General features: G+C 42.4%; 1 protein-coding gene across 12 annotated transcripts in view; it reads left to right on the top strand.

The window, feature by feature from the left end:
• ADGRL3 (adhesion G protein-coupled receptor L3) overlaps positions 1-12802 on the top strand; it is a 1275722-nt gene that overhangs the window by 905043 nt on the left and 357877 nt on the right. For 10 of the 12 annotated variants that reach the window (XM_019522289.1, XM_019522280.1, XM_019522284.1 and 7 more), the window contains one exon: positions 766-846. The exons of the other annotated variants lie outside the window; for them this stretch is intronic. In XM_019522289.1, the coding sequence (XP_019377834.1) occupies positions 766-846 (81 nt within the window). The remainder of the gene's footprint in view (positions 1-765; positions 847-12802) is intronic. 12 annotated transcript variants of the gene reach the window in all.

Genomic DNA, 12802 nt, shown 5'->3' with positions numbered 1-12802 from the left:
AGTTCTCAAAAGAATGACACTACGCATTTCCCTTTTGGAGTCAAGCTAGCCTGTTGGATGGCCTTCCAGGACTGAAATGCTAAGAATATGTCATGGAAATTCCTTGTAAGAGGACATGACACTGCAAGTAGCCTTTTTCTCAAGCAATTCAGACAGGATACAAGGTGAAACACCGTGATGAGAAAGGAAGGCGAGTTGTTGTTTGCTAAAAGGTGGGTGTGTCTACACGTGCACTTTACTGCTCAGGATACTAATTTACTGCATAGTAAAATGTCATCTTCTACGTGTGTGGCAATTGCGCTGGTGTAGATTAATTTACAGTTTTGTCAGATGTTTCTGTCAGACATGGGTACTATCCAACGGCAGAGTAAATTACTACACTTAAACGCATGTGTAGACGGTGGTGTTGGGTTTAGTTTACTCTGGTTCAAGTTGCACCAGAGTTTATTCAGTCACATTAATTGCATGTGTAGACATGCCTGGTGTGGAGGAAATATAAGCGCTAATGCTAAATTTCAACAAATGTCTGTGTGGAAGAAACAAAATATCCCCAGATGTAGTGGATTTCTGAGAGGTCAGAGGCATTCTTAAAGCTGAAGTTAACTTTAATCATGAATTTCTATAGGCAAGAAGAAATATGTAATCAAGTAATATGTTTCCAAACCTATTAGTACTGTAATGTTTTAAGACTGTGGCTTGGTGAACTAAAATCCTCCTTCTCTGAACAGGATGTAGTAGAAACTAAAACCCTTGATTTGTCCACAGGGCAGGCTCATCATGGGCAAGTTTCCTATATTGCTCCGCCAATTCATCTTGATTCAGATCTGGAGAGGCCGCCTTCTAAGGGTGAGTCAGTAACACAGTCTCTGTGTACATGCACAATTATATAGCCATAGGTGTGAGTGAATTTCATCTCTGTATGCATCAGAGCCACCACAAACAGAGTTATACCCTGTCATTCAAGGCCACTCATCAGAGCAGATTAGTTCCATTGACATAAAGGAATTCCACCATGAATGGATGTGTCTCACGTTCTCTGTTCCTCAGGCAGATGTGAAAATACTGTGCTCATCCTAAAATACTTAGCGCTTCCACAGTATGCTGTGCATTTGTGAAGGAGAATTGTTATTTTTAAACTTGTCTTGAGCTTTCCTCCCTCCCTCCTGGTGGTGCTGCATTACGGATCCCAATGGTGACTACTTCTGTATGGTGCTGTGGGGCACACAGGAAAATTTCCAGTCATGGAATAGGTGGAACTGGATTGACTGGCAGCTACTCTGTGATTGATGAAGAGGAACTTGGTCTTGTGGCCTGTATGAGAGGAACACCTCTCTGCTATGCCAGATCCTAGAGAATCAACCATGTTTTCAGCCTTGGCTCAAGGAACAGGGCTTGTCCCTGAAAGAAAAATTCACATTTCTTGCAGAGTTCATAGTTTTTCATTTTACTCATTTTGCTTAGCCATTGGCAATCCCTTGAGGTGTAAGAGTCCAAATCAGCTTTGTTTGGGTCTAGGTTAGTGATGTCTGTAAATTAGAATCAAATCTAAGTATAGATTATTTATATTTATTGTCTTGGTCAACACTGGCTTGCGCTTGAAGATTTGTGTCAGATATAGATAGATATTATTTGCAGGGAAGGATCTCTAAAGTTTGTGATCAGGAAGAGTGAGAGACCAAAGGTTCTGGTATATTGTTTCAGGTTTGCTGCAGGCAAAATAAGAAGGGTTGGAAAGAAAAATGCCTGTGTAGGAAAATGTTGAGGAACCACTTTCTATAAACCTAAGGCTCTAAGTCATTTATTGGGGTGACTTTGTTTAAAGGCAGTGTATTGCAGAACAGTGTCCTGCTCAGGAATCAGCAGTGTAGACTGTTGGAGACAGAATGGGGGGCTTCATGGACCACTAGGCTCATCTCGTCAGGTAATTCCTACCATCCTGTAGCATAATGACATATCCTGTGGAATCCTATGTAAAAGTACCTTTCCCAAGGCATGCTGTGTTGCAAATGCTGATGCAGGGTTCAGTGCAATAACAAGTGGACACAACTTCTTTCTAAATAGCAGTGGCTAGTACCAAATCCTAACTCAGTACTGCAGATGGTTATGTTATACATGCTAGTGGAATTCAAGGCAGTCGCTGGCTGTGACTCTGTACTCCCAGAACTGATGGGTTACAGGCATTTGGATTTCCTTCTTCTTAAAACATATTATTTTTATAGCTAGGGACAGAAATTACACATATAGTATAAATGGTTGGAAACTGGTTCAAATCTGTAACACAACAGAAGTTCAGTGCGCATAAATCGCTTTCAAAATGGCTGAAACTGATTTTAGAAAAACCTAGATGAGTGTAGTATCAAACTTTACTGATTTAGGTTAAAGTGATTTATTGAACTTCCATCCCAGATCCTTTCCAGATTTAAGTTAACTCACAGTCCCCCAGCACCCAAGGATGCTTTGTACCTCCCCTGCAACCCCACCCCCTCCAGGCTAAGTGGGCTAGCCTTGGCTCATGCTGTCTGCTTCAGTGTCGTGTGTCCGTCCCTGTCGTCCCCCCCCCTCCCTCCCCAAAAGCTTCTGGCCTGAGCCACTGCAGGCATGTGGCTGCATTTCTGGAATCAAAAGTGAATGTCTGTTCACTTGCTTATTGGTTCAATCTATACAGCTTAGATTAATTAACCTGTGAAGATTGAATTGATTCAGCCTCGGGCTTTTGGACCATCTGTATTTAGCTTATTTGTTTAGCATCCATAATGTCTTATACAACATGCAGGCAAATCAGTCCCTGCCCCTACAACTTACTCTGCATTAATGGACCATGTGATACCTATGATCTTCTGTGTCTGTAGGAGCTTAGTAAAGTCAATGTCTGAGTTCTGACACTTTTACTTTGGTTAGCTGGTACCTTACTTGTTGAGTAGGCCTCTTAATACTGTCTGCAACAGGTAAAGATAGTAGAATCTGCTGTGAAAAGGTTCCTTGCTCTACCCTCTTACTTCTCTGTCCATCTCAAGTACAGAAAGTTTCTGCCACTGTAAACTGAAACTGAGAATATAGTCTCTCTCTCTCTCCGAAGTGACTTCAGAACTTTGCTGGCCAAATTAAACTGTGGTCTGGCTATAATCCTGAGCCCAGTGAAGTCAATGAGTTTTGCCATTAATTTCAGGGAGGCCAAGATTTAAACTTCCAAGTAGTTTCTGCTGGGTTTGTTTTGTTTTGTTTGTTTATTTTTGTTAGCCGTTTTGAACATGGGTGTTTGCTTAGAAAATTCAGCAATAAGGTCTATAAACAGTGAAGTGGACTTTACTGTATGTAAGATGTCTTTTCAGTTTTACTTCTTAGAGAATCCTTTTGTATTTTCCCAAAGTGGTACCTAATGGCCAGTGGTCTGTTCTTTTGTTTCACCTCCCAAAACTGTTTTATTCATAAAAGAATGTGAACTGATTCCAAAACAGGTGGTGTTGATTGTATGAAACCCTACAAGGTTTCAAGTATTTGGCTGTCGGCTTCCTGTCCTTCCCATGTGAGTTCTCACAGAGTCTAGTACGTCTTACATTCTGGATTTTCATCTGCTTCTCAATAGCTCAAAACTTTTTAAGATCTCTAGAGGGTTTTTTTTGTTGATCATATGGCATGTTGTAACAGAGGACTCTGGCAAGGCAAAAGTGGTCCGCAACCCTGGCACCCAAATGATTCTAGGGTTCTCTGATGCTGGCTGGGGCCATTCAAAACTTGAGTAGACTAGCTGTGCTTAATACATCACCATGCTTTTCAATAGACGGTTAGGAGAGCTAGCTAGAATAGCATGAGCCAGAGATGACAGTATCACTAGATTAGCTTCTGCAGTCGTTCTGGGTTTGCAAAAATCATCTGCTTTCCAGAGGGCATATCCAACTCCAGAAGCAAGATCCAAGAATGACACTCCCACTTGTGGCAGGCTGAAATAAGCCAGAAAGTTCACTTGTAGATGGCAGAGAGGATGAAGTAGATTTCACCTTGCCTGGCAATGCCATCTGGCCCAGCTCATTCTAACAAGTGAAAATTTTAAAGAACCAATTGCCCCCCAAAAATGCATTGAGAGTTTTCAGGAAGAGGCTTGAAAATGGTCTGGGGATGGTTTAGGGACAACAAGTGCTGCATCAGTGCAGGGGGTTGGACTAGATCAGAGGTGGCCAACCCACAGTATGCGCGCCATTTTTGGAATGTGCTGCTGCTTTGGTTGGCACATGGAAGATTAAGCAAGGAGCTGGGAAAACAGCACAGATAAGGCAGAGAGGAGAGCAGGGTAATGTATCTGGCAGAGTGAAGAAAGCAAAGTAATGTATCAGGCAGGAAAGATAAGGCAGAGCAACAGAGCAGGAGGCAAAGAGAAAATAGAGCAAGGGATCAGGTAGGGGAAGGAGATTGGAGTGGAACTTGGTGAGGAGACAGGGCTTACTTTGTGAAATGATGGCCAAAAAGGTGTGTCACTTTTTGAACCAGGTGACCCTAGAGGTCTCTTCCAACCGTCTTATTTTATTATTCTGGTCTCGGTCACGTATTGTTTAGCACTCTGCATATATCCTCACATTAACCTTGATTGCAATGCTTATTCTGTGTAAGGTTACCCCTTGGCATGTCATCATTATGCAGACTGTGGGAGGAGTTCAACAGAATGAGAAGCTCTCTCAGGGTCTCCTCATCATTCCTTTGCCTCAGAAACCATGGTGATTGGTGGACTACCATAACTTTGGCAAACTGGGAGTGGGACTTAACCTTTTTCTCAGAATATGTGGTGGTTCTGCCCCTAAATACAGTAAGTCCATACAAGGGCAGGATCAGTTCTGTGCCCCACCTCTACCCCCTACTAGTCCTGGCCACATCTGCCCCCAAGGCCCTACCAAAAGAGCAATATAGTCAAGAGCAAAATTTTGCTTTATATATGCAAGCTGGAAGGGAGGATGTTGTACTGTTGATCTCAGTTTGTTCCAAGCCAACACAGGCTTTCAATAACTAGCCTACCCAATGCTAGTTCCCCTCCTTCTCCTGCCCTCCCACCCTGCTCCACTCCACAGACATCCTGAGGCTGAACCCCTGCTGATTGTCTTTCTTCACAGGATCGGTATGTGAAAGGTCCTTTCTATATACAGGGTATGAGCTGGCCATCATATTGATTTGCTTATTGGTGTCTCAGATGTTGGGCTAGGCTCTTTGCAGATTTGAAGACAAAGTCCTAGCCCTGTTGAATTTGAAGTGAACAATTCTATTGTGCAGCAGACAGTGCTGACTTTGCTGACATACATTTTCAATACATAACACATTCAGCTACACACAGGCCGCATCTATACAACCGGCAGACTACAGAGTTGTTGCTACACAGTCATTTAATACTTGCATAACCAAGTACTAAATAACTGCGTAGTAACTGGCATTACTGCGCGGTAGTATCCCTGCATAGTTTTTTTTCTGAAGCTACTGTGCAGTAGCCATGAGCTATTGCGCAGTAGCTTGTTACTACCGTGTGGTAGCATTGTGTCGTGGTTAGTGTCCCCCACCACTAATATGCAGTAGCGTCTCATCTAGACCTGGCCACAGTGAGTCATACTCATCCTTGTCCTACCCTTGCCAATGTAAAAACAGTAAACACTAAGGAGATATTTTGCCTGGTGATTGTTAGTAGGAGTTGCAGACGTAATCACTATGTCACCAGTCGGGAGAGTACATGAGTAACACTAGTCAGTATTTACTTCTTGCAGATGTCTTTTTTATATAGCATATAATAAATAATATTTGGTATTCTTTACCATGTGTTAGACCAAATGACCTCATGAAGAAAGCACAGGGCTAGGACTGGGGTATTATGGCTAAATACAGACGTTCAAAAAGCCTGAGGCAGAATTGATCGAAGTTACATGGTTTTCTGTAAGCAGTGTAGTTTAGATCGGTAGCGAACAGAACACACATTCACCCTTTGGTGGGGGAGAGGCACAAATCTTAGACCAGATTCTGCCATTTTTACACCAGTCTGTGTGCCAAACTTGTGTTCTGTTATGGGTATAGACTGCTTTCCAATCACATATCAGTAAAAGTATAATATCTGTACCTGGCCTATATTCCTATTCTTGGCTTTGCTGCTGGGTGACTGCAGCACTTCTTCAAGCAGAGCAGCCATGAGATTGCCTCAGCAATCATGAGATTCTTTATTTTATTTTTTAAAATAAGTTTGAAGTTGTTTTTATTTCCCTGAGGTTTCTGAGATGTTAGGTAGCATATACCCAGGTCATGTGTTCAATTCTTTCCCAAATCCTTGAAGGATACAAACCTGCTTTAAAAAAAGAGAGAGAGCTGGGATTCTCACATATTTACAGGATTCAAGCAAGTGGGAGTGTAGAAAAACTCCAGCTCCAGTGAGACTCATGATACTAGGGCTGGAGTGAGCAATCCTGGGGACAAGTTGCTCCCAACATGTTTGCCTCAGTTCCCTCATCTATAAAATGGGAAATACTGATTATTATAAAGCAAGGATGAAAAGTAAACCATTAAGTCTTGTTGTCATCATGTTTCTTCTTTCCCTTCCTTCTGTCTTACCTTCCGACCCCACCAGGTGGTCTTTCATACAGCCTTTCCTTAGGGCCTTGGTGGCCTCTGTCTCCTTTTATTGCTTTGACTATTTAGTTTCCTCACCATATTCCCCTAGCATTGAATTAATCACTGGGTAAAAGTTGCTCTTGCATTTAACTGCAGCAGAAGGAATGCAGTAGCCACACTGCAGTATTGACATAAATTTCAATTAAACTGAAGGGAGCTGGGCTATGAATATAAAAGTATCCTGGTTTTGCATATTTTAAGAAAATTAATTATACAATTTGAATGCTGCCACTGCTGTGGGGTATACAACTTCAGCTTTCAGCTGGCAGGTTTATTTGTAGCTGTCTTTTTTTTTATTATTTTTAATTTTATCACTGGTGACATTTACCTACATTATTTATGTCTGCAATGCATTTTTCCTACCTTTCAGTGTACTGATGCTAGTACTGAAGAGAGTATAAACTCCAGTAGTTTACTAGCGCATTAGTGTCACCATACATTACAAGGTAATTACTTTGAGCCACTACTCTATATAGAAACATAGTAATGACACTGTAAATCACTTAATAAAAATAAGGCCCTGAATCAGCACTCACTATTAAAGTTATTTCTCTTTGCCCACCCTTCCATTAATTAGAAAACATTTTTAAATTAGTTTCATATATGAAGCACCATTAACCATTATTTTTACATCTACTTTTAATAGAACAAACAGGACTATGTTGCAGTTATTTTTATGTGGTTGTTTACATATATTCATATGCAGATTAATTCCAGAGGTGGGTAAGATTTTTTTTTCAATAGCTGAAACCTATGGCTGTTGCAAATAAATTTTCATAGGGTTTCAGATGCAGTGCTCCAGAAATCCTGAGCCACAACTGCTGATTCCTTATGCATAGTCCTGAACATGTTAACTGTCTAGGCTGGAGGCTGGATTTTCAGTCTTATGCTAAAGATAAGGGGAAATCTATTTACCTTTCTGAGTTTTAGCCCCTCTCTTTAATAGATAGTTATTAGCTTTTAGCATTTAAGAAGCCTCTTTCTTTCGCTCACATGGTTACTTCTTACTGAGCATAAGATGCTAATCTCTAGTTCATGACGTCAAACCTTTTCTTGTACCCACAAGTTGTGATCTCATAAACTAAGGATTATAACCTGCATTTTGGAAATGGTTTACTTGTTACTGATAATGGCAAAGAAGTTCTGAGATAAGAATGACTCTAATGCTCTGGCTTAGGAGGGAGTTTTATGGAATTATCATATATAGTAATAACTGAAATTTAGTGTTTGGACTAAAATTCTGCCAGGTGCTAAAATACAGTGAATGGACTGAATTAAACTCACTGAATCCACATACTAAAACTATTTATAAAGGTTTATAGAAACAGATTTTACTGTATGTGTGGAACGATATTAAACATAAAATATATCCATGGCTTTAAAGTTAAGCAGTCAGAGGCAATAATCTACATTGTTGAGCTAGTGTTCTGCAAAGTTTTCCTTCAAATAGAAGCCTGAGGGAATTGGGTAGCTCAGGGGATTATTCAAGTTGAAGTAAAATGGTTTCAAAACATATAAATACAGAGGGAAACTTATTTAAGTTCGCCAGCTTTACAAATGAAAAACAGATAAAATAAATTTAGGGGAATGCCTGTTGTTTCTTACTCTTTTAAGGCAAATCTCTCCAGCCAGAGTTCCTTTCCATGAACTTTTCTTTATGGGGAACGTATCAGCTAAACTGGGGGTTTGCTGTACTCTCCATCCTTTCTTCATTTACTTTCTTCATCCAGAAAAACCTTCCTTAGTGCTTTTCTTGGATTTTTGCCCATGGTGGCCTCGTCTTCCTACATTAAGCAGGAATCATTCTCTCCCCTTTCTTTTTATCCCCCATCACCAAATCTGAGACATACATACACCTTACAGCTCTGCACCTGTCCATCCTATTGGCAGAGAACAGCATGCTAGAAGCATGAATTCTGGTGTCGCCTTTCAAAATATCCCAAACAGGTTTTACAAACCTCTCCACACAAGTTGGCAGAGGAGGTTAGTATCTCTGAAGACCGCTAAGTGGAATGCTTCTAACAACCTGTTAAAATTAGGGTTCAGAACATCAGAGCTCTTGCTGCCTCGTGGACCAAGAAAATAAGACGCCTCTGAAAAAAATGTGCAAAGCCATTACATGGCTCTTCCCATATAAATGCAAGTTGAAAGACAGAGACATGAATTTTTTAGTACAGAGAAATTCATTCACCCAGTACTATCCCATCTGATCTCTGTATCACTCCACAGTTTCATTGATCTCTGCAGGGTTTGGCTTTTCAGAATCCCACTGCCTGCATCTGTGACAGCTAGATCATAGTTGCTTTTCCCACCTTTTTGTTTTCTCTATTACAACTTGTAGCAGTAGGGTGTTGCCCCACACCTGGAAGGTACTCTGTTTTTTTATGATATCCCTTTGTTCTCTTGGGGAGGGGGGAGGGTTTTTTTCTTCCTCCATTTAATTAGTAATGGCCATAGATTGATTCCTTTGGCCATGTTATTAGCCTGACATTCTTCAGGGATGAAGATCTAGGTGAGGGGCCAAATGTTTTCTTTTAAGGTCTTTGAGCAATAACTCAGCAAGCAAGCTGGGAGCCAGGGGCACACATGATTCCTGAATGACCTTTCAGTTGACACAACTGATCCTGTGCCAGTCTGTCAGTACTGTCATGCTGTCTCCGCCGTCTGTCTCCATCTCCAATAATCCTGCAGTTTTTCCCTCTTGGCCTCTTTGCTGCTTCTAGGGTTGTTCTTCCAGATGTGGTCATCCCCCTCCCTAGGATCTCTCTATGTCTCTAAAGAGTTTTTCCTTATATCTATGCAAGGCAATAGGCAACCTATGCCCTGATCCAGTAAGCCACACTTAACATTTTGCAGTAGGATTATTCCCTGTGGTTTTCAAGCCAGCCCCAGTATATCAGATCTATAATAACAAACAGAGCTATGTAGAAAACAGATCTTGCACATGTTAAATGCCAGGTGGTTATGCACAACAATTTACTACAGATTGATTAATGTTGTATTATTGGTACTGCATGCATAACCCAGTTCATTTCAGTGGAAGATTTTACCATTGCTAAGGGATAGAATTTTTTAACTGTCCCTTCCCCTGATTCAGAAGGATGAACAGCCAGTTTTTCAGTGACTTTTCTGGCTCAGATGACACTTCCAGGTTATATAGTTAGGGTTACCATACGTCTGGGTTTCCCCAGACATGTCCTCTTTTTTGGTTCTCTGTCCTCCATCCATTTTTGAAATGCAAGTAAATGTTCTGGATTTTGCTCTGCCTCTGCTTTTTCCTGGCATTTCTGGCTTGGCTGCTTTGGGCTGGGAGTAGCAGGGGAAGATGATTGGAGGTTAGGGGATCACGTGCTCTACACATGGGCCCCAAAGCTGGAGGCAGATGAGAGAAAGAGCTGCATGGAAGCAGGGGGCTGCAGGTCAGGAGTGAGAGGCACTGGCAGGGCTGGGTGGGGCAGGGGGCTGTGGGTTGTGAGTGAGGGATATCGGCTGGGATGGGGGGGCTGCAGTTTGGGAGGGAGGAGCATCAGCATGATCTGGGGGGTGTGGTACAGTGGGTCAGGAGTGAGAGGCAGCAGCAGGTCTGGGGGGTTGTGGCTTAGGAGTGAGGGGCAGAGGCAGGGCATGGGCATATCACTGTCCCCCACAATCATATACCCCTTCCCCTTCTCCTCCGCTTCCTCCCCTATCCTCCACAGGTGTCCGCTTTTTTGAAACTGGAAATACGGTAATCCTAATGTTCTTTTCTAAAATTGAACTGAGCTTTTAGTCACTGTGACCTGAATCTTAAATAACTCAATCGCTACACTGAGAGACCAATCTGCAAATGGATCCGTGTGTGGGGAACTGAGTTCTTTTGAAAATGTGGTTCTAAGTGTCCTGAAAAGAGCTGTTGGGTGCTGAGCCTAAAAGCAAAGTGAGCTGTTCTGAAAAATCAAGCCCTAATTGTGGGTTCTGAGCACTTCTGAATCTAACCCTGAAAATCTGGATTCTGAGCAGCTTTATCCAAAGTCAATGAGATGAAGAAGCTGGTAGCAACTGGACTTAATACTAGGGTTCTACGAATCTTTGGTAGCTGATTCTATCTGGAGGAGATTCGCCCCGATTTGGGGACTGAATCTCTGAATCTGAATCGGATAGGGAGACCAATGAAAAGCTCCAAATCAATTTGAAGCATCTGAATCAGTTTGGAAAAGATTTGGTTGCTTTGGAGATTCAGCCATAGAGTAAACAGGCAGCTAACACAGCTGCCTCCACCCGGTAAGGCTCTTGTGGAGGGGGGAGGTAAGGGGCATGGGGGAGGAGGGATCGGGGCTGGGGCAGAGTCCCCTCTCCCAGCGCTGCTGCGCCTGCATCCTGTGCCCCCCGCGCTGGCTGGCAAGTGGCAGCAGGGCAGAGCCCCCGCTCTGAGCACTGATGCAGGTGTGGCAACACTGGGAGCAGGGGCTATGCCCTGCTGTCGCCCAGAGCAAGCTGCGCCTGCATCATGCCCCCCACATGACATCTGGGCAAGCGGCAGCAGGGCATAGGTCCCACAGCTTTCCCTGCCGGGGCAGAGGCAGGCACAGCTGGAGGAGCCACAGAAAAATCCCCCCTGGCTGCCCCCATCCACTGCCCGGCCCAGCCTCCCAGCTTCTCCCATGACTCCCCCAACCGGAGGAGAGGCAGGCACAGCTGGAGGAGCCACGGGAGAACCTGCAGCCACCTGGCTGTGCCTGCCTCTCCCCAGCCGATCAATCACTGAATCTCGCTGAATCAGTGCTGAATCTTCTGAAGCAGATTTGGCTGAATCATTTTGGCACAGTGATCTGAATCTCCAAATCGAATCACTGTCCTCCGAATCAGCCGGATCTGAATCAAATACATCCCTATCCACACAGGCATACTGAATGTGGTCCATACCATCTCCCCTGTCCCCCCCAAATAAGCATAGCAAGTGACATTTTTTGGCTTCAGCTTATATAAACAAATTTCCCGGAGGTCTTTGAGAAATCCTGCAATATTTCTCTTTGTTTCTTTTAATGTGTTTAATCAAGTCCACACTCTGTAACTACCTACAGTTGCAAACTGTTTGTCACCCTTGTTGCTGCTGTGCTGTTGAACTGTTGCACTTACTTCTTTCAAAGGTGTGTTTCCGTTTCAGAGGGACAACATGGGGTACTGCTGTTGATTTACAAAGTAACAGCATTCTCCCCAGCAGAAAGAAAAAGCTAATTGAGCCTCTGTGCTAGGAATGCTAAATCCTGCATGGAGATGGGAAGTATTCTAACCCTGTTTACACTTTGAAATGTTGAAGAAAATTTGTTTAAAAAAATCTCCTAAAAAAACAACAACAACAAATGCCTCAAAGTAAAGTGATGTATAGGTTGATCTCCTTTTTAAGGTAGTATCTTTCCCTATTGTTTCTACTATTTAAAAAAAGAGGGACTTAATATTTTATATCAGTTATCCTTCTTACTGTCAGGGAGTTTTCCTTTGGAAATCTTCATGTACTCTGATTTAAAGCTGTCTTGCAATTCTATTTTATAAGTTGCCTTAAGATAAAATATTGTCTGATAAGCTTAAATGGACATAGATTCCTATCCTGGAGAGTCTTTGCAATAGGAATGCTTCATTTTACACTTTATTGAGCTGTGCATTACTGGTGGTACTTTTCATTCTTCTTCCTGACACAGGCAACAGCTGAAGGTTGGAACCATCTAGGGTGACATACACTCAAGCAGCACTAATCAGAAGTGAATGTCCTATTAAAAGCTCAAGAAAAAAATCTGTTGAACTAATCCAATGTGGAAGAAGAATGTCACTTTGTATACAACACTAGACCCCACTCAAACTTTTTTTTTCTTCCTCTCCACTAATTTTTGGCCACACTTTTCATTCTGAAATATAGAGCAAATAACTGTTTTAAATGAGCAGATGGGGGAGGCATAAGACAAGCTGTTAAATTAATAAACATGTGTGGTACTTTATCAGGAAGGGAGCCCATTTTGGCATTTCTTCTGGATGATTTGTACGGCCTATCACCATCACACCTGGTGCAGGGACAATAAATGGGCACTTAACAGCCAAACAATGTGCAAACTCCTTCTATTATAACTTCATTATGTCAGATATAATCATCTATAACTAGATGTCAAATACATAATTTATGTCCGGCTCCCCTGTGGAATAGTGG

This window comes from Gavialis gangeticus, unplaced genomic scaffold (genome assembly GCF_001723915.1).
Source record: "Gavialis gangeticus isolate Ggan-Ray unplaced genomic scaffold, GavGan_comp1, whole genome shotgun sequence".
Classification (NCBI taxonomy): domain Eukaryota; kingdom Metazoa; phylum Chordata; order Crocodylia; family Gavialidae; genus Gavialis; species Gavialis gangeticus.
Note: the sequence above shows the minus strand (reverse complement) of the source record. Positions and strands in the feature narration are given on the sequence as shown.